Source organism: Alternaria metachromatica (genome assembly GCF_023757995.1).
Source record: "Alternaria metachromatica strain BMP 0045 chromosome Unknown scaffold_56, whole genome shotgun sequence".
In the NCBI taxonomy this organism is placed as follows: domain Eukaryota; kingdom Fungi; phylum Ascomycota; class Dothideomycetes; order Pleosporales; family Pleosporaceae; genus Alternaria; species Alternaria metachromatica.
Genome location: NW_026055547.1, coordinates 1 through 20,394, shown reverse-complemented (window position 1 = coordinate 20,394; position 20,394 = coordinate 1). Strand labels below are relative to the sequence as shown.

Sequence of the window (20,394 nt, the reverse complement as noted above, 5' to 3'; positions counted from 1 at the left end):
TCCCCTAGCGCTTTTGAAGTACCTGCGCGTGCAGAAGTGATCCAGAAAGGTCTGTAGATAGTACTTGACGTTTGAGGCTCCCTCCCAAGTACAACTATGGAGACAGAATGGTCTAAGTTCTGTCACAGGCAGGGAATCACTCTGAACGCGAGGTACTGCATGCTTTTGGAAAAGAAGAGCCCAGTGTAGCATGTCTAGCTTTGGGAGCTTGTATAGGCCTTGGGCGATGGAGCGCCATGATCCGTCCGTTAGCGTTACGAATGTGGAGTCGAATTCCTTCAACGTGGCTGAGTGTTGCTTCATGAAACGTCGAAGTCGACCCCCACTAATGTAGATTGCGTGGAGACTCAGCCTGGTGATGTTGGAGTAATGTGTAGTAGCAACATGCCTAGAAAACACTGCATGGCAGCCGTCGCAGAATCTCAAGCGAGGATGGGTCTCGCACCCGTCCAGACGTAGGGTCTCGATCTGACTGTGATTTGCGATAAGTCGGGACAAATTCGTGTGATCAGGCTGATAGCCCTTCAAATGATATCCATATTCGTTCCACTTTTTGGCGTCCTGTATTATCTGCTTGATTTCGGGACGTTGAAACACGTAATGTAAGGTCGGGGTGCTAATATTGATACCCTTGGTGTATGGTGAGGAATCCGCAGGATTGACCATCAGAGTACGATGATCAGCGTTACTTAGATTTTCAGGCGGTACTGTGAAGACTACTTTCTTCCTTGCAAAGCCGCTCCTCGCTGAAGCGGCATGTATGAGACGCTGCAAGTTCGTACCCCGTAGTGGAATCTCCTCCAAAGAAGTCGCTTGCTTCAAGTTCCGGAAGCATGCTGCTAGCAGTTCAACCGCTTCAGGGGCTTCTAAGTATGTCGAAATCTCTTCGCGGCGCATTTCACGGGTCGGAGACAATCCCCATGGAATATCTGAGTCGTCCGCTATGCTTGTCACCCTAGGATAATAGAACAGCACTTGTTTGATGCGGTCGCGAAAGACTGGTATTTGGGTTATGTGCAATAGCTGGCAGAGTCCCTTGTAGTCGACGAATATCTCGAGCTCCTCTAGCAAATGTCCGTACCTGACTACAGCGTCGAAAGTAGTCTTCGCGTGGAGGTTTCGGCAGGTGAGGCGGAGCGACTGCAGGTCATCGTTGTTGTAGTATAAGGAGCCATCTACATCACGCTTCAGGCCTAGGTGTCGACATATTTTGCTGATGATCTCCGTAGGTAGGGATATCAGAGACATTCCGAGCCTATCGAGTGGAATAAGGTTGAGGCCTACGTTGGTCCGAAAAGGCGCGAAGCTCGAGCGTTGTCGCTGATGTAGGCGTCTAGCGGTGAGATGGAGGCGCGACGCTTGAGTGTGGCGATTGATGTAGACTCTTGGGTGCGCAAGCGGGGGCTTCGTTCAATCGCTTGAAGGTTATCGTGAAGTGATAGTGGAGGTTTATGGCGTATAGGCGAGCCGCTCGGGCTGTGTCGCTGATGCGCAAAGCTGACTGCGCGGGCGATAGAGTAGAGCGGTGGATGGAGAGACATTGCAAAACGAGCGAGGAGCGCAATATGTAGCCCTGGAGAAGGAGCGAAGGTAAATGGCGCTAGTCTACTTACAGTAGGGCGCATAGGGAGCAAACACTGCACAAACTGCACGCGCTTTCACTGAATATCGTCATCGTTTTGAACGCCCCCAGGAGGCCAGCTGCTGTTATAATGTGATAAAACTACACGCGAAAACCCATATTAGACCCTCAAGATGGTCGCTAAGTTCTAATCCTGTAAGAGGCCTGGTCCAGCAATCATGTGTCCCCTAGTAGTACATCCTGTACGCCTGCATGTCACTCCAGTCAGAACTAAGGTCCAACACCTCTTCCGCATACCGTTTCTCAACGGATGCAGCTTCCATATATCCGTTACTCGCCACAACATTCGGAAAGTCATACATGTACACTTGATAGTAGCTAGCCCGAGTCTTGCGCGACGGTTGTGTCCCGGTATAACCATCGAAATATCGCTTGCGGTCGAAGTCCGCCGTCCAGAAGTGCTGCAGGAACATCTGCAGAAAGAGCTTGATGTTCGAATTACCGTGATATACGAGCTCGATATACCAGCTTTGATCTGAGAAAGATGGAATCTTGGACTTGACGACTTCGTGTCTTTGGTAGAGAGATTCGAGGTAGAGCGTCTCGAGTTGCGGTAGTTTGAGCAAGCCCTGGGCTAGAGATTGCCATGAGCCATCCGTCAGAGAAACACATGAGAAGCGGACTTCCTTCAGGGTTTTGGTGTGCTGCTTGACAAAGCCGCGAAGTCGGCCTCCACTCACGTAAGCCCTTTTCATAGAGAGATAGGTCAGGTGAGGAAAGTTCGCGGTCTCAATATGCTTGAACACCGCGTCGCATCCGTCGCAGAGCCTTAACATGGGCAATTCATCGCATCCAACTATTTCGAGATGGGTGATCTCGCTATACGCTGCAATAAATCTGGAGAACTCCCGATAGCTTGGCTGATATCCTTTGAAGTGGTAGCCTTGGTTGCCGACCTGTCTTTTCTTCTGCTTTACCAGCTTCCTATCGAGTGACATGCAACCTGCACTCTCGAAAGCCGAGTCAGGCGCTTTGATGCTCAGACCTTTGGTATACGGCGCGCATTCCCCCGGGGAAGTTGTGACACTGCGATAGCCTGATCCGACGACAGGCTGCGCTAGTACCTCGAAGATTGCGATCTCTCGCGGAAACTCACTTGCTGCTAGAGCGGCGGGAACGAGACCGTACAAGTTGCGCCCGTGGACGGTAATCTCTGATAGCGCAGGAGCGTCTTTCAAGTTCCGAAAGCATTGCGCGAGAAGGTGTACCGTCTCGCTAGCCTCCAAAGAAGTGCTTATGTCGTCGACGATCTGTCCTCGAAACGCGGCTTTAGCCTGAGGCGTGGATGAATGGCGTCAGTAAGTGTGTCATATGTAGCCGGTGCGCGGAGATCACTCACCCATTTAGCCTTCAAGTAGTCTGGCAAAGCTGGCTCGTTTTCATAAGGAGACTCAAGTGTTAATGTTCGAATCCGTTTGGAGAAGTCGGGGATCTTGGTGATGTGAAGAAGGGCGCAGAGCCCCTTGTGACTGGCTTCGATATCTAGCAGCTCAAGAAGTAGCCCGTATCTCACCGACGCGTCGTACATGGTTTTCGAGTACAACTCTCGACAACTTATACGAAGGGGTAGGAAATCATCAGTGTTGCAATAATGAGTGAAGCCGCCGCGTTCATCCTGAATCATTCCAAGATGACGGCAGATTCTGCTGATGATCTCGGCGGGTAGTGATGATAACGACATCGTGCGCTATCTGGTCGGTATACTTCGAGGACTCGTGAGCGACTGCTACCGAGCGTGTAGGATGGTCGATCGAGAGGTCGAGCAGAGTAGATCGAGGCGTAGATGTGAGCGCCCTAGGACTCTGTTCTAAGTTTGTAGGCTTATGTAGGCACGAGTATCGATTGGGCGCTAGGCTCCAGGTACTGCCGTGTGCGGCCATCATTCACTATTCCTTGGCGCCGCTCGCGTCACGCAATGAACGAAACGATCCTTTCGATGCCTGTGTACCAGACAACCTTCTAGTGTATTGATTTAGTGCCAGTAAACTACCCCTCCGGAGGGTACACAACAATACGATCGATATCCGCACCCTTAACATCTTGACCATTATCCAGCCCACCAATAGTAATAGTGTTATGACTACCCTCCTCCAGATTCAGCATCAGCGGTGTGCTCAAGATAATACCCTTGTGCGTATCTCTCTGGTACAGCGACTCAACCTCTTCCGTCTTGTTATTCACAATAACGCTCGAGATGCGGCGAAGCTGCCAAGTCCCATTGATACGATCGGGTGAACCTCCAGGCTGGTCGCCGAAGCCCATGTCGTCGGTGTTCTGGTAATAGAATGAGACCCACTGGGGCTTTCCGGTGCCTTCGATGTTGGAGAAGGTGACTTTGCTGTCGTTGCCGTAGATGCCGGTGACGATGACGCCGTCGCTGCCGAAGGTGGCTTCTTGGTGGTAGGCGTCGCCGGTGGTGGTGGCGTCTTTGCCGTAGTAGGTAGTGCCGTTGATAGCTGTGACTTCTCCGGTTTTCACGTCGAGGTCGTAGACATCGTACCATTTCAGTTCAACTGACTTCTTCTCTTCGTCAATCTCAAGCGGTAGCCAGATGTATCTGCTTTCCCACAGACTGATAGAGTCCCATTGATCGCCCATGTACAGGTAGGTAGTCTTCTTGGTACCGTTGATTCGAAGGTTCAATCCAGATTGCGAGTTGAAGGTACGTGTGTTGAGCGGTGCGATGATGAATGGTTGAGACCAAGGACCAGCAAGGGAGTCGGCGCGGAAAGCAACCACGTCTGGAAGTGGTCAGCTTATGATGTACACATCCGATCAGTGAAGATGCTTACTGTTTGGGCGGTAACCCGTCTTATGCGACATCAACGCGAAGTAGCTCTTGTCGGTCTGCACGATGGTCGGTGCTTCGAGGTCGTACTTGTCGAAACGATGAACGACTTCATCTAGAGCAGTGATGTTCTCATTGAAGGAAGTGAGGTATACGTCGCGTCCTTCCCTACGGTCGCCGTTGGAGTATAGCGAGTACGCTCGACCGTCTTTCTGGTCTACGAATAGACCAAAGTCTTGTGACCAGTTTCCAAGTGGCGCTGTAGCATCGACGAAGCTGTAGGGGCCGGTGATGTTGTCCGAGACCGCAAGACCTTGCAGAAGCTCTCCGTAGGTGGAGTTGTCGGCGTGCCACCACATCTATTAATGTTAGCAAAGCTATCGTGGTTGCTGAAGACGAGTGCTTACATGGTATTGACCGGTACCCTCGCTATATACAACCTTCGGCCGTTGAATGATGTCCTCGGGGGAGATGTAAGGATGGCCCTCGATAGGCTCTAGGGCCAGACCGTGAGGCTCCCATGTTGCAAGGTCGTCGGAGCTGTACACGCTGACACCACCACCCTCTTCCTGTCCCTCGATCTTGTACTCGCCGAACCAGAAGTACTTGCCCGTCTCTTGATCCACAGTAATACCACCAGCGTGCGCATTCACAAGAGTGTCATCAGTAGCTCTCCAACGCGCTCCAGGAACAATCCATTTGGCGGAGGCAGTTGCCGCAGCTAGCAACAGCTGGCACGAAAGCGTGTTGAAACCCATTGTGTAATGATGCGATGGCGGACTGGGGTGACGAACAATTTTTGGTACATGGCTGTAGACCTCATATAGCCGGTTGCAGAAGCATGGATGTTTACCAGCCAAGCGGCTCCGGATTCTTTTCACCCGAGCTTTCAGGAACCTAAGCCCTGGATATCATCTTGCGGGGCTCCGCACCTCATCGCGGAAGTGATCGTCGTATTTCTCCAGGTTTTGGGATGGCCCGCTACCGCGATTTGGCTTGGTGAACTCGGATGTCGGAAAAACCAAGACTTTGACCTGGCTGCCAACGATGAGGGGACGCCGCAGTAGCCATACTTTACGGGAACGCTACTTGATCGAGCTTTGAATCCGCATGTACACAGGTCGTCAGGCTTCGGAGACATGGGCCAAGGGCTGGTGTTGAGGCATTTCGAGAATAAGGATGGCAGCTTCGGGGTAGCTTGAAGATGGAGCTCGCTTCCGGAAGCTGCTGACGTCATCATCACGGGAAGCCACCTGCCATGCCGCCCTCAGCTACCTGACGTGCCTGAGTAATCTGCTCATCAGCTGTCAACATCTACATGCGACCTCGGGATGGTCATACTTGTCCCAATACTCAGACATATTTTTAACGTTGTTGTCTACATTGCCTCTGCTAACCGCTGTAGAGTCCTGTTTTCTAAAAACCTTCAAAGCCACTATACGGCGAAAGGAAAAATCTTTGATATGGAGACATGGCACAATCGTCGTCACAAAGTTCTTAGTACCGGCTGATGACAGTGGAACAGAGATCTTGGAAGTGTACCTCCATTGCGGCCATACATCTTGTTACTCGACTGTGTCGTGCCTGCATTCCAGGACCAGCACGTAATGGCAACGGCGTCTTCACACTGCCTCAGCTCTCTAAGCACGAAAAGATCTTATAAAAACACTACGCAGTTACTCGATGTCACCATAGCCCCGTATTCGAACAACCAGCAATGCCCTCCGCGCACTATACTAAGTACATTCGATGTGATTGCAGCAGCTCAATGCCTAGGGGAACTGTCGCGTTGCCAGTTTGATCGTCATTTGACGATATAACAAGATTAGAGAAAAGGAATTCAGATTCGTAATGTACTACGTTACTCAGCGGAAAAGATTGTATTAGCAGCTACGCGATACTACTTTGCTGGGTTCTACACAACGCGATAGCCTCGTACAAGACTGCATCTATTTCTTCGGCTGACATGACATTCAGAGGAACAAGAACCGATCTATGCAACCTCCGAATATCGGAAACAGAAACATGCGCAAACGCCTGTGATTACTAACCCCCCACTCGCAACACCACTGACACACATCAACTCACTCAGGTGGCCACAACCGCATACAGATACCAATATCATTGACCACATCCTCATCGCAGCATACAAAGCTATGTACAATCTCAAAGTGAATGTGAATATATACATGATCCTGAGTTCACATCCCCCAGCACCTTGTTCCCTCAGTCGGACGTGAGACGCATCAGTCGCTCGAGGTCACGGTTGTAGCTACCACCAGCCTCCACCACACCGCTCACCTAACAGCTCGGAAGCGCTGAAAGCTTACCCTGAGCACCAGTGCAAGCACTCGTCGAGCTAACCTTGCTACTACTCCCATTGCCCTTGTTAACACCCTTGTACTCCTGGCACACCTTCTTTGTCGTTCCGCAAGATCCGCTAATGGAGGCTGTGTCACCGAAGTTGCTGTTAATACCAATGAGATCAGACGTAAGCCCGAAAGCCCTGACGTTCTCGACGATGACCTTGCGGGGCGACTTTTTGGAGTTGTCGGTGCAGTCGCCGCAGGAGCGGTAGAGCTTGCCGGCGTTGACGATGGTGTAGTTTTTGATGGTTACGGTGCCGGCGCCGCTGAAGGGGAGGTGTTAGTATGTGTTTGGGTTTGGGTTTGGGTTTGGGGGTTTGTGGTTGAGATGGGGAGGGATGGATGGGGGAAGGGGAGACGTACTTGTGCTGAATAACTTTATCGCTGGCTTGAGCGGCGCCTCCGCCTTGGATGAGGGCGTTGCCGCTGCCGAGGATGGAGATGGCGTCTTCGCAGACGTCGCGGAACCAGACGTTTGTCAGGGTGCAGGAGCCTTCATACATCACATCAGTACCTTTCTTGCAGGGTCGCGAAATGAATGTCGAACATACCCAAGCAGTGCACGCCCTCGAGCGCATTTGCGCCAATAATGACGTTGGAGATGGACGCGCCGTTCTGCAGGATGAAGACGGCGCTGTCACTGCCAGTGTCCTCGTCTGAGTTGCAAGGCCGACCGCGGTCGAACTCCTTGTTACCGAAGTTGACGCTGCCGGTGATGGTGCTGGGCTGGGGGAGCGACACGATGCTGCCGGAGCGAGTGGGGATGTTGAGAGTCTGCGCAGCTGCCATGCTGGCGACGAGGGAGAGGAGTGCGACTTGGGACAACATGATGGTAAGAAGTTTGTGCGTAAGTTGGAGGATGAAGTGGAGGACCTGCTAAGTTTGCAGATGGGCTGGATACTCGGAGAAGAGATGAGTGAGCTGCTGGTCTACCACTCGGAATCCCCATTGCCTTTATACACATCCTCGATACCCACCTCTCCTCGATACCTGCATCGCCAACCAGATCTAGACACCGATGTAGCCCTCTACGGACGTCGTGAAATTGCTACGGGGTGGATGAGACCCTGGATTGTGGATCTCGTCCAGCAAGCCAAGACACTGTAGTATTTGTGGAGAATGGTGGAGAATTGTCTTCCGCCGTGGTAAGTCATGCTTGGCTAGGGGCTGAGGTTGCTGTTACCCTTACCGGTGGTTAGAATGGTCATGCCCACCACCACAAACCTCACTATTTCGATCTACACTGCATAACAGCAATACGCCCTGGACCTTTTCGTGATTCGCGGGATTTCTCGTTGACATGTTTTTCCGTACGCCATGAGTCGAGAATGTGCAGTTGTGTGATGGAGAACAGTATCTATGACACAGGTGACGGTGTTTTGGCGTTGCTGTATATTGGGGAAGACCTGGGGTACATTAGTGCAGCGCCATATGTCGGTAGAGAATTTTCCGCGGTGTTTGGAAGGATTCCTGGGCGGAGGGTTGGTGATGACTTGGCGTTTCAGTTGGGAGATGGGCTATGGTTCTTGTGGAATACCACCTCTGGAGTCGGTCTTTGGGTGGGTGGTATGCGATCAGATTTCTTACGAAATGTTCCGTTTCGTTTTGAGAACAGATCGCCACGGCGAAGATGTGTTGTTGGTTGGTCGTGCCTTTACGTCGTAAAACAGTCAACGCATTCTCACCGCTCACATATCTTCGTTCGCTGGACTCAAGGTTTTGTCGAAGAGTACAAGGCCTAGGCTTACATATGGGTACCTCTGGATCCATACTTCCGATCTTGCATATCTTTATGGTGATGGTCCGTTTCCGCGACTCCCGCGAGGAACCACGATCAAGTTGCTAACCGATGATTGGCAGTCGTCCATCGGTGAACGGCTCCTATCAGCGGAAGCACCCATCCACGAGCACTAGAACGTCTGAGATGGGGCGGCTGGCAGTAAGTACCCGATCCGACGGCATTTGAGGATGGGCATCATCGCCGACGATGCCCAGGTGTGCTGTTCCATGGGCACAATCCATATTGTAGACTTTCCGCTCCGTACTTCCACCAACCGGCGCCATTGGAAGGACAGATCCATATTGCATAAGCCTGGACAGGCAATGCAAGTGCGGAACATTTCCTAGAATGTGTTTCAAGATCGAATGCGGCAAACACGTGGAGATCATGACGCCTGGACAATGTGAGGGCCGCGATACTTTCTGCACTGGTAAATGACGTGTAATAAGTGTCTTGTCGTTCTAGATAGATTAGTGCCACGACGAAAAGTGAATTTGATCAATAATCACCAAAGGTGTCGATGTTTGAGAGAAACAGCATGCAGATGTCCATCCGGACTAGCAGATGAGTAAAGTGGGCCGAAGTCTTGGCAAACGAGGCCCACCGAAAAGTCTCGAGCAACTCAACACCTCTACACAACCAACGCGCCACACTACCCACCGCCCAAAATGTCGTCCATGCGAAATGCCGTTCAACGGCGCAACCACAAGGAGCGCGCGCAACCCGAAGAGCGCGCAAAATGGGGTCTCCTGGAGAAACGCAAGGACTACAAGCTGCGCGCGCACGACCACAAGCAGAAGCAGGCCAAACTCAAGATCTTGAAGCAGAAGGCTCAGGATCGCAATCCCGATGAATTCTCCTTCAAGATGATGTCGTCCAAGGTGGACAAGTCGGGGAAGAGGGTGGCGGACCGAGGCAACAAGGCGCTGAGCATGGAGGTGGTCAAGCTGTTGAAGACACAGGACGCGGGATACATTCGCACTATGTTACAGCAGACGCGAAAAGAGAGGGAGGAGGTAGAGCAGAGGCTGATAATGGAGGAGCAAGGCGAGGTGCGTGCTGTGAGGGATGCGGCGAGGACCAAGCAGGGCAAGCACAGAGTCTTTGTGGACAACGAGGAAGAACAAGAGGAGTTTGAACCAGACACTTGGTTCGGGCGCGGCGAGGACATTCCTGCGCGCAAAGAATCACCCACTTTCGGAGACTTACAAGACGAGCTATCGGACGACGACGACGAGGCACCCATCCAGCGGCCGAACACATTATCGAAGAAGAAGATAGAGGCACAAGAACAAGCACGGAGAGAAGCTCGAAAGTTCCGCAAGGAAAGAGAGCGAGCACAAGAGCGCCACGTAACAAGACTACGCGCACTCAAGAAGCGGGAGAGCGAACTTATGGCCGCTGAAGAGGAACTCGAACTCCAGCGCGCGAAGATGAACAACACCGTCGGCGGAGTGAACAAGAACGGCGTCAAGTTCAAGATCAGGGAGCGCAAGCGCTGAGCCCATATTAAATCAAATACCCAAATAAATACAACTACAGCCTCGCCGGCATCCTCATCGCGCCATCCAGCCTCAAAACCGTCCCATTCAACATCTCATTCCCCACACACTCCACCACCAACCTCGCAAACTCCTCCGGCAGCCCCGCCCTCTTGGGGAACTCCATACTATTCTCCAGACTCTTCTTCACCTTGTCGCTCATCATGCGCGTCATCGCGCTATCGAACATACTCGGCGCAATCGTCACAGCACGGATACCATACTTTGACAGATCGCGCGCAAGCGGCAGTGTAAGACTCGCAACCGCGCCTTTCGACGCAGCATACGCAACCTGGCCCATCTGCCCATCAAACGCCGCCGAAGACGCAATCATGATAATCACACCGCGCGACCCATCAGGACTCGAAGGCGTGGTCGTAGTCATATGCGGCACCACCTGCCTCACCAAATCCAACGTCCCCCTCAGATTTATGTTGAGCACAAAATCAATACTCTCGATGCTAAGCGGCTCGTTCTTCTTGTCGATGATTAAGCCTGGCATTCCTACTCCTGCTCCTGCTACCACGCCTCCAATGTCTTTTCCTGTTTCTTTCACCCAGGCGACTGTGCCGCGGACTGCGGATGCGATGGCGTCTGTGTCTGTGACATCGGTTTCGAAGAACTTTGCGCGGGAACCGAGTTCGGACACGATTTTGGAGCCGTTGGAGGCGTTGAGGTCCAGCAGCGAGACGTATGCGCCGGAGGAGTGGAGGGCGCGGGCTGTTGCGAGACCGAGGCCTGAGACGCCGCCGCTGATGAGGAAGGTGCGGTCTGCGATCTTCATTGTGGGGGAGGGTGGGGATGTAGATGGATCGGTAGCTAGACAAATGCAATGCTGCAACTCGTAATATCTAGCTGTGCTCGTGTCTACGTGATGTAAAGTAAAGCCGCAACCAAAAGCGCATGTGAAGTCCAAACCACAAACGCCGTTCTTCAAGCTCACATGCCTCGGCTCACCCAGATCGGCCAAACCGCGCCCAGAACCTCCGACATGCCCGCTCCGTATCCTCACCACCGAACTGACTGCATAGACATTCCCCACTCCGAATAACATCAATCTTGCCAATCCAACACAATCTCGAAACTCAGCACCGCCGGGAGTCCGCAAAGACGCCCACCACACAGCGCACCTCTGCCAGATCCGCCCCGTCACTCGCTACACGCCTCCACACCCATCTCGTACACGCACATAACCGCATACACACTACCTCACCCCACCACATACCTCCCAGGCCATTGGGCCGAATAGTTCCCAATAATAGCCCACGATGGCCAACACAGAAGACCGCATGATAATCGGCACGAACCGCACACCCACGAACCCCACGCCTTTATCCGCGCCCCAAGAACAACAAGTCAAGGATTTATATTACAAGAATGTGCGCGCGAAATGCGCGAAGGAGATTGAAACTTTCGCTCAGTGTGCCCTCGGACGCACCTTCACAATGATATACGCGTGCCGCCAACCGCGGCTGGCGATGAATAGTTGCATGTTGCAGTATCAGAATCAGGATGAGTTGGATAAGGCGAGGTTGGAGTGGTTTGCGTTGGCGGAGGAGAGGAGGGCGGTACGTGAACAACTCTTGATTCATCTACTGTCCACTCTTGACCCTCAAGTCTTGGGATGGAAATGCGTGGCTGGAACGCTAAAATGCTAACAATCCCACAGGCGCGGATAGAGCACCAAAGAAAGCTGGAAGATGCGCGGGAAAAACACAAAGAATGGTGGAATCTAGACGAGTCGGGGCGTACGCTGGGGAAGAAAGCGGAAACAGCGGAAACGATAACGGAAGCGGGGTTGAGGAGGAAAGAGGAGAATAGGGTTGATGATAGGGGGGTTACTAGGGGTGGGGTTTATGGGTCGAGATGAGGGGAGTGGGGGTGTTGTGTACGGAGGGTAGGGAATGGAGCGGATGGATGTATATTGTATTATAACGTGTAAATACTCTCTTCCGCAATTTCAGACTCAGCGCAGCCTTTTGCGCAGAAGTAAAAGCTCAAAGTTTTTTGTCCAACTCTGGTATAACCTCGCAGTCCAGTCCATAACGCCCGTTACAAATGCTCAATTCCACCCAAACGCCGTCCCAGTCACACATTTGTGCTGCTCCTGCCCGCTCAATTCAAGCTCTCCGCTCAACCATTACTCTCCTGATTAATCCCCATAGCCTCCTCAAACTCATCATCATCAACCTCCTCATCCTCCTCCATACCCCCCATATCCGTGTCCTTCGCCTCCGTCTCACCTGCCACATTCCCTACCGTCGTCCCATTCACCGTGCCCACCGGCCCCCCAGCAAACCCAACCCCCTCCCCATCAACCTCCATATCCTCATCCCCCCCCTCATCCTCAACACTCTCCTCCCACGCCCCCTTAACCCCCCACCCCACACCCGTAAAGCAATACCGCTCCGGCGGCAACCTAATCCCAAACTCGCGCTCCACCCTTGGCAACGCAATACGATTCCTCTCTTGAGCAACCTCACTCATAAACTCCTTGCCCAAGGACGTGTTAAACGCGCCCGCGGCCCTTGCTCCAACAGCCGTACGCAGCGCATTCAGACTCACGGCGTCTTCACCGCTGCCATCGGCATTAGCGCCCCGTTTCTTGCTAGAGGACGTGGTGGGTAAGGGTGGTTCGTAGCTGATTGCGTCGGAGAGGATGGACGAGGTGTAGCGGTAGGCGAAGTCGAGGAGTTGGAGGGGGACGCGCTCCGTGTAGGCGTGCACGCCCATGTTGGCGAGGATGAGGTGGATGAGGCGCGCGTCGCGGGGGCGTTTGCTGGTTCCCGGGTCGGAGAGGGAGGTTGGTGGGAAGGCGGGGTTCATTGGTGCGGTTGTAGAGACACCGTTGGACTGTTGCGATGGTTGCGCGGTTGGCTGTGAGGGTTGTGGTTGCGACTGCGTGGGTGGGCTGAGTGTGGGTGCGTTGGCGGTTGCGGGGGGCGTTGAGATGCCATTTTGCATGGGCTCTGCGGCGGGTGACGCCATGATGGGTGGTGTGGTGGGTGCGCGTGATGTTGGTAGGTGAGTGAGGTCGAGGCGCGTTGGTGAAGTTGCGACAGACGACGCGAAGGCTTGGCAGCTGCATGCGGCTCAAGTGGAATCTGGGGAAATCTCACTAGCGAACTACAAGTGAAGGTGGATTAGATAGAATGGACACACATGCGAACCACGAGTATGAGTTAAAGTGACGAGAAAACAATACGTTTTGCTAATTACTACAACATGCACAATGCAATACTACACAACCCCAAGTCCAACCACATCCTCCTCATCCCCCGTCGCCTCACTAGCAACACTCTCATGCAAACTCGGCGTCTTATCCTTCTCCTTCTCCTTCCTCCCAATCTTCTTAGTAATACTCCCCCAAACGCCCGTCCCACTCTTCGGCGTGCCGATTTGAGGGCTATTCCCCACACTCTCTGTACTCTTCCCAAGGCCGAAGAACCCGCTCGTTGAACCCTCTTCCTCATGTTCGTCGGGTGTACTTGGTACGTCGGATTTGGCAGACTTGGAAAACAGCGCGTTCTTTTTGCCGAAAGTGAGGAACTGGTTGGTGCTACCCTTGCGAGTGAGTTTCTGCATGAAGGATTCCTTGCCGATGGAACCCGCGGCGTCGGAGGCCGTGTGGGATATACTCCGTTCGAGAGATTCGCGGGGGGAAGCTTCTGAGGCGTCGGCTGTAGAGATAATAGAAGGAGTGTCTCGCGACATGCGGGAATCATGAGGAGAAGTTGTGTCTCTGGTGTCGCCGGCTTCAGAAGGCGTGGCGTGCTTGTCTTTGCGGGCGGCCTTTTCCGCCTTGTCGGCCTTGACCTTCTTTTCCTTTTCTTCCTTCTTCTCTGCCTTTTCGGCTCGGCGGGCTTCTTTCTCGGCGGCGCGCTTGGCTTTTTCTTCTTCGTTCTTCTTGCCGAGTTGGAACATGGTGAAGCTTGCTGCTGCGGGGTTGAGCTGCTTTGGTGGGGTGGGTGGGATGGGTGGGAGTGATGAGGTCGACGGCTGGGCTGGCATGTGGGAAGCAGATGACTGCGGTCGAGTGCCAATCGGCGCTTGAGTGGGCGAGCGTGTGTTTGAAGGAAAGTCCAGAACATCGTCGTGGATGTCGTCGTTGATGAGGTTTGCGCTCGACGTGTGTTGCATCGAGGGTCGACGAGACCCTAGCCGTGACCATGAAGTGGTGTTGGTGTTGTTGACGCTCCAGTCGACTCCAAGAGGACTAGCCCGAGCACCGAAGGCATCCACATTCCAGCCGAAGCGCGTCTGGCTCTCGGTCGATGGACGTGGCAGAGCCATACCTTCTCCCGAGTTTGTAGAGCCCTGACGCGGAGATTCCGGCCTCTGCATGCCTAGAATATTACGCAGCCATGGGTCTTCACCTCCCTTTGCGCTGCTGAACATATTGAACGGTCGTTTGCGTGTAGCCACATGCTTTGGACTACTAAGCGACTCAATCGGCTGAGTCTTGGTGCGGATGAATGTGTCGTACCATGCGCCTTCGGAATGGCTACCGCGGCGGCGAGTGTTACCCAGACCGTCAATGCCATGGTCCTGGCGGGGTAGTGACTGACTTTGTGACGGTTTCAAGGAGCCCAGCGCTGGACCCTCATCGGAGAAGGTCTTACCCCGTGCTCGGTTCAGTCCAAAGAGCCCACCAAAACGACTGGCTTGGGGATTGATCTGGAAGGAGCTGGATGTTGAGTGAATGGAGCGCCTGTCGTTGTCCATGTTGTTGTCATTACTGGGATAAAAGTTGAGTTCACCAGCACTGTCCCGAGGACTTGCTAGAGCACTGGGCGAGCCGCTCTGTGGAGAAGCTGGTGAGCTCGAGTTTTGCGTGTGGTTCATGGTTCCAGGGGCTCCAAGACCAGGTAGGACGTTCCTCATGTTGGGTGAAGGATCCAGCGACGGTGCTTGGGGTGGACCTGGGTCGTCGTCTTCGTCTTCCGTCAAGCCTAGATCATCCCCGAATAATCCCGCTGGAAGCAATGCACCGGCTGTTGGACTCATTGGCGCTCCGCCGGTCAAGCTCTCGAAGTCGGCCTGCGAGAAGGATGTGCTGTAATTCCGAGGAGGAGGCAATGCCATGCCGTTGACGGGGTTGAAGTATGGCGTGGCGGTAGCGAATGAGGGTGATGAAGTCGTCGGGATGCTGTTGAACGGGGCTGATGAAGTATGCACGAAGCCACCAGTTGCTTGAGCCAGGAGCCCTTCGCGCATGCTTAGCGGTCGCGCACGCTGGCTGTTCCTCCTGACGGGACCCATTTCTGGGACTGGCGGTCCTGAGAAGAGTTGCGGCTGGCTCAGGCGGCGCTGCTGCATGTAGGTCAATCTGCCCGTGGCATCCTGATGGGCTCTCTCGGCCTCGGCGTATAGCGCCCAAGCCTGAGCATACTGCTGCTGCAAAAGACCCAGCGTCATCTTCCAGCGATTGTCCTCTTCCTTCTCTGCATTGTCGGGGCCGTCTGTAGCTTCGGCGCCTTCTTGACCTTCCTCCAGCTTCTGCCTCTCCTCTTCCAGAGCCTTGATGTGGATACCCTTCTCGCGGATGGCGTCTTCCAAGACCTTGTTCGCCTGCGTCTCGTCGGCGTACTTGTCTTTGAGGCCCTGGACGCGCTTCTCGGAGGCTGCCTGGTACTCGGTCTGCTCCTTCTTGATCTTCTCAGCAGTGTCGCGGAGTTCGCCCGCCTCTCTGGTCCACTTGGCAACGTCGTCCTTCAGCTTCTTGCGCTCGGCTTCCTTTTGACGCAGCACCCGTTCCTGCTGAGCGCGCCTGGTCTGGGCCGCGGCGTTCTGACGTTCCAGACTAGCCACCTCCTTGCGCAGGTCGCGACTGGCATCTTCCTTTTCTTTCAATGCCGCTTTCTTCTCGTCACGCTTGTCCACCAAGATGGCCTTTTGCGTGACAAACTCCTGGTCCTCGTCCTGGATCTGGCGCTCCATGTCGTCCAACTCGCGTCTGAGGCCGTCCAGCTTCTCTGTCAACTGCCGGATCGAGTCTGGGCCTTCTGCCTCTTGCGCTGCCCTCCCTTGGTCCTGCATCTGCGATGCTGGCGAGATCTTCCGTCCGATGTCGGGGCGGCGCATGCGGGAGGTGCTGTTGCTGTGTTCGCGGGTCATCGGCGGGGCAGCGACGGAGGTGACGACATCGGCGAGGGTCTTGTTGGGACGGATGACGGGCGTGGGGGTGTAATCATTGTCGTCGCTGGCGAGGGGCGCGTCTTTGGGTGGGGAGGGACCGTAAAAGTCATCGGAGTCGGCGGGGAGGGTGCGCAGGCGGATGGGCACGCTGGGGGCTTGGAAGCTGGACGAGTTGAGGGTGACGATGCGGATGGTGTAGTGGCGGTCGGGCTGCAGGTTCTCGATGGTGATGGACGACTCCTGCGGGGAGATGTCGCCAATGTCGATGCCGTTGATGCGGATCACGTATTTGAGCACCGAGGCGCGCTGGTCGGGCGGCTTCCAGTGCAGCAGCACGCCATCGGCCTTGATGCCCGCGAGCGAGACGAGGGGCGCGACGGGGACTTCGAGGCCGAGCACCTGCACCAGCTTCTCGACGGGCTGCGTGAGGACCTGGTAGGCGCGGAAGGCGACCCTGCATGCGCGGTGAGTAAGTGCGCGTGTATTTCTTCTTGTATACAATTCCTACCAGAAGAGGGCCGAGACGATGCACGCCGTGCGCAGCCAGCCCGACGACGAGAACAGCAGGGCCTCCATGTCGTAGCGGGCGACATCGGGCGGCCAGTACAGCGACTGTGAGGGTTCCGAGAACATGGCGACAGCTGTCAGGCGCTCCCACCTGTTTACTCTGTAATCGCGGTGGGTGAAGTTTGCGCGGTGCCTGGCGGCGTCATGTGCAGCCACAACCGCCGCAAATGGCCGAAGCTACAGGCCATTTCGACGTCTTGGCTGCTCCACACCTGCACCTCCTCCGCATTCATCTTTCAGAGTTACTAGTAGCAGCTAGCGGGGCAGGGTGGCTGTCGAAAAGTCGAGTTAAGCGTGTGTTGAGAATATCGCGATACCTTCCATTGACTACACATTGACTATGAGATCTCCGGTAGCAAAGTCATGAAATAGCCACATGCTACCTAGGTAACTATCGCACGCGGTGGTTGAGCCAGTGGCTGGCCCAACATATAATCAGCACGAACGCTTCTCCAATGCGCGTGCTCCGTTCCAGCATGTGAAGATGGCATCTCGATTCTGCATGCACAATCCCTCGCAACATGTGCCATTCTGGAAATAACTGCCGCGCACTCCGGCTCAGCGCATCACTGGTGTCACTTGATCTCGGCCTGACGTCTCGGGCCCGTGATGCGCCCGCGAGCTCGGTGACCGCATAGCTCACGACTGCCTAGGCACGTCAGCGCAAAAGTACTTCCACTCCTGACATCCCTTCTTTGACCCTCAACGCTCGGCCGGTCGCTCCTCCCTCGGTGAAAGCAGCCCTCTGACATGTGAAGAAAGAATGCAAACACGCTCTGACACATTTCCATCCGCCCGCCCTCTGTAAAACACTTCTGACGTACATCCCCGACGCTCGCTACAAACATACAAAGCACTCGCACCACCTCGGCCGCGCAAGAGGCGCTGAGCCCTGAGCCATAGACAGCAACCATGAACTACGTGCGATCCATCACGGGCAGCGTGTCCAAGGGCTGGAACTCGATCAACCCCGCCACCCTCAGCGGCGCCATTGACACCATCGTCGTAGAGCACGAGGACGGCAGCCTGGCATGCTCGCCCTTCCACGTCCGCTTCGGCAAGTACCAGATACTGCGCCCGTCCGACAAGAAGGTCGAGTTCCGCGTCAATGGCGAGCTGCAGGACTACTCGATGAAGCTGGGCGAGGGCGGCGAGGCCTTCTTCGTCTTCGAGACGACGCGCTCCATCCCCGCCGAGATGCAGACGTCGCCCATCGCATCGCCCGCCGCCAGTCCCGAGCAGAAGCCCGTAGAGCTGCCCTCGGAGCGCGCCTTCGACGAGCCCGAGCCTTTCGACCTCGACGGTAGCGCTACAAGGAGACGAGGGCGCATGTCCATGTCGGTGCCTGCCTCGGACTATGCTGGGGCCGACTTTGGACGGCCCAAGTCGGGGGACTGGTCGGGCTTCCACATGCAGAGGGCAAGCACGGATGAGACTGTGCCTTCTGTAAAGGACGGCTTTGCCAAGACATTCGACGGCGAGGAATCACAAGACAAGGGCCCCGAGAGAGGGCCGCTACAGATCAGCAAGGAGGATGCGACGGCTTGGAACAGGTCGACGCGCTCAGCGAGTCCGCCGCCTGTGTCCTCCGCTGAAGCCCTTGCCCGCGCTATCAAGCTGTCCAAGAAGCTCTTTACCTCGAACATCCCGAACAAGGTCACCGAGACTGGCGACCTCGAACTAGACATGACTGGGTACAAGAGCAGCGAAGAGGATGCGTTGCGCGCTGAGGTCATAGCCAGGCGCATCCTGTCGGATGAGCTCGCAGGAGACTACGACATTGGCGCGCTCATAGGCGCTGACGAGAACGGCAATCTCTGGATCTACAGCAGTGAGGAGGCCAAGGCAGCGGCTATGGCAAAGACGACGATGAATGTTCTGAACGAATCGGCTCTCCAATCGACCGATGCGCTGTCAGACCCCGGCTACCAGAGCGACAGTGGACGTAGCGACGACACTGCTCAGTTCCCCCTACGCAGAGACTCAGACAGTGCGCTGGGTTCCTCCGCGCCACACTCGCCCGAAGCCAGGAAATCCGAGCACAAGACATACGCAAAGACGCTGCGCCTCACGAGCGAGCAACTCCGAGCGCTCAACCTAAAACCCGGTGCCAACACCATGAGCTTCACCGTGAACCGCTCAAAATGCGAAGCCTACATGTTCTACTGGAAGCACGACGTGCCCATCGTCATCTCCGACATCGACGGCACAATCACCAAGTCCGACGCCCTCGGCCACGTGCTCAACATGATCGGCCGCGACTGGACACACCAAGGAGTAGCCAAACTTTACACCGACATTGTCAACAACGGCTACAACATCTTCTACCTAACCAGCCGCTCCGTCGGCCAAGCCGACACCACCCGCGCGTACCTCAACGGCGTCGTCCAAGACAATTACCGCCTCCCCAAAGGCCCCGTCATAATGAGCCCAGACCGCACCATCGCGGCCCTCCGCCGCGAAATCTACCTCCGCAAGCCCGAAGTCTTCAAAATGGCTTGTCTGAGAGATATCATGCAGCTCTTCGATAAGCCCGCGCACCAAACCCCTTTTTACGCTGGTTTCGGTAACCGCTTCACTGACGCGCTGTCTTATCGCAGTGTCAACATCCCTTCCACCCGCATCTTCACCATCAACTCAAACGCCGAAGTCAGTCTTGATGTTTTGTCGCTCAACAGCTATAAAACGGGTTACGCAAGCATGCGCGAGATTGTTGATCACTTTTTTCCGCCGGTGGGGCTGCTGGTTCCGGCGGGGGGCGAGGCGTATACGGATTTTAATTATTGGCGCGATCAACCATTAGACATACAAGACTTCACAGACAGTGAAGACGAAGACGACGACGATGATGATGAGAGGACGGAGGCGGCTAGTATAAGGAGTGAAGACGAGGGATCGGAGATTGGCGAGGATCTTGAGGCGAGCTACATGTCTAGGGAGAGCTTGGATGTGGATGCGGATGAGGCGGGGTTGGAGGATAGTATCGTGGAGAGTGTAGAAGGGGGGGATTATTTAGAGGGCGAGGGGTATGTTGAGAGGAGGTACGGTGATGATGAAGAGGAGGAGTATGACGACGAGGAGGGTGAGAGAACGATGGTTCAAGATGTCATCCCCTCAATCGAGGATGTGGTCGATACGGGCGTCGACACGAATGTAGAGCGCATGAGGGCGTTGGACATCAAGGAGCGTAGTCCTACGCCGCGGAGGTAGTCAAACGTGTTGGTGTTGTCTTATTGGTTTGAGTAATCTTTTCGCATAGCATGGCATGGGGCGGCGTTGGGGTATCGGCAGTGGTAAGGACAGAACACTGGTGTTTTGTAGAGTATTTCCTGTTATTTACTTGTAATTCATTATATCAGACTGAGATTGGGCTTCAACATGCCTCTTCTAGCATCTGTACAAATCGTGTCTTCCAAGTTCTGTTGTTGGTGGATTGCCTCGTCACTGCCTTACCACTGACTTTTCCATCGTCACTTCCTCACGCGCTTGCGCCAATCATTATGATACACCTTTTTTACCACGTGGGTGGGTGGGGGAGGCGGAGGGGAGGAGGTGGAGGTGTTCCGAGATCC

At 54.6% G+C, this 20,394-nt stretch overlaps 9 protein-coding genes across 9 annotated transcripts; 3 read left to right on the top strand and 6 right to left on the bottom strand.

Moving 5' to 3' along the window:
• Window positions 1-1,809: 1,809 nt before the first annotated feature.
• J4E83_010925 (uncharacterized protein) lies at window positions 1,810-3,170 on the bottom strand (the record flags this gene model as incomplete). The annotated part of the gene is made up of 2 exons (XM_049337803.1): window positions 1,810-2,916; window positions 2,982-3,170. 2 exons carry the CDS (start codon window positions 3,168-3,170, stop codon window positions 1,810-1,812), a joined length of 1,296 nt encoding a protein of 431 aa, XP_049183073.1.
• Window positions 3,171-3,628: 458 nt separating this feature from the next.
• Window positions 3,629-5,188, bottom strand: J4E83_010924 (uncharacterized protein; the record flags this gene model as incomplete). Its single annotated transcript, XM_049337802.1, has 3 exons — window positions 3,629-4,383; window positions 4,435-4,789; window positions 4,838-5,188. 3 exons carry the CDS (start codon window positions 5,186-5,188, stop codon window positions 3,629-3,631), a joined length of 1,461 nt encoding a protein of 486 aa, XP_049183072.1.
• A 1,543-nt stretch (window positions 5,189-6,731) lies between these two features.
• Window positions 6,732-7,624, bottom strand: J4E83_010923 (uncharacterized protein; the record flags this gene model as incomplete). Its single annotated transcript, XM_049337801.1, has 3 exons — window positions 6,732-7,062; window positions 7,160-7,289; window positions 7,348-7,624. 3 exons carry the CDS (start codon window positions 7,622-7,624, stop codon window positions 6,732-6,734), a joined length of 738 nt encoding a protein of 245 aa, XP_049183071.1.
• A 1,620-nt stretch (window positions 7,625-9,244) lies between these two features.
• On the top strand, window positions 9,245-10,078 carry J4E83_010922 (uncharacterized protein; the record flags this gene model as incomplete). Its single annotated transcript, XM_049337800.1, has 1 exon — window positions 9,245-10,078. One exon carries the CDS (start codon window positions 9,245-9,247, stop codon window positions 10,076-10,078), a length of 834 nt encoding a protein of 277 aa, XP_049183070.1.
• Window positions 10,079-10,112: 34 nt separating this feature from the next.
• On the bottom strand, window positions 10,113-10,901 carry J4E83_010921 (uncharacterized protein; the record flags this gene model as incomplete). Its single annotated transcript, XM_049337799.1, has 1 exon — window positions 10,113-10,901. One exon carries the CDS (start codon window positions 10,899-10,901, stop codon window positions 10,113-10,115), a length of 789 nt encoding a protein of 262 aa, XP_049183069.1.
• A 484-nt stretch (window positions 10,902-11,385) lies between these two features.
• Window positions 11,386-11,987, top strand: J4E83_010920 (uncharacterized protein; the record flags this gene model as incomplete). Its single annotated transcript, XM_049337798.1, has 2 exons — window positions 11,386-11,685; window positions 11,787-11,987. The coding sequence occupies 2 exons, from the start codon at window positions 11,386-11,388 to the stop codon at window positions 11,985-11,987; spliced, it is 501 nt and encodes a 166-aa protein (XP_049183068.1).
• Window positions 11,988-12,250: 263 nt separating this feature from the next.
• Window positions 12,251-13,105, bottom strand: J4E83_010919 (uncharacterized protein; the record flags this gene model as incomplete). The annotated part of the gene is made up of 1 exon (XM_049337797.1): window positions 12,251-13,105. One exon carries the CDS (start codon window positions 13,103-13,105, stop codon window positions 12,251-12,253), a length of 855 nt encoding a protein of 284 aa, XP_049183067.1.
• A 252-nt stretch (window positions 13,106-13,357) lies between these two features.
• On the bottom strand, window positions 13,358-16,888 carry J4E83_010918 (uncharacterized protein; the record flags this gene model as incomplete). The annotated part of the gene is made up of 2 exons (XM_049337796.1): window positions 13,358-16,709; window positions 16,764-16,888. The coding sequence occupies 2 exons, from the start codon at window positions 16,886-16,888 to the stop codon at window positions 13,358-13,360; spliced, it is 3,477 nt and encodes a 1,158-aa protein (XP_049183066.1).
• Window positions 16,889-17,734: 846 nt separating this feature from the next.
• On the top strand, window positions 17,735-20,032 carry J4E83_010917 (uncharacterized protein; the record flags this gene model as incomplete). The annotated part of the gene is made up of 1 exon (XM_049337795.1): window positions 17,735-20,032. One exon carries the CDS (start codon window positions 17,735-17,737, stop codon window positions 20,030-20,032), a length of 2,298 nt encoding a protein of 765 aa, XP_049183065.1.
• Between the last annotated feature and the right edge of the window lie 362 nt (window positions 20,033-20,394).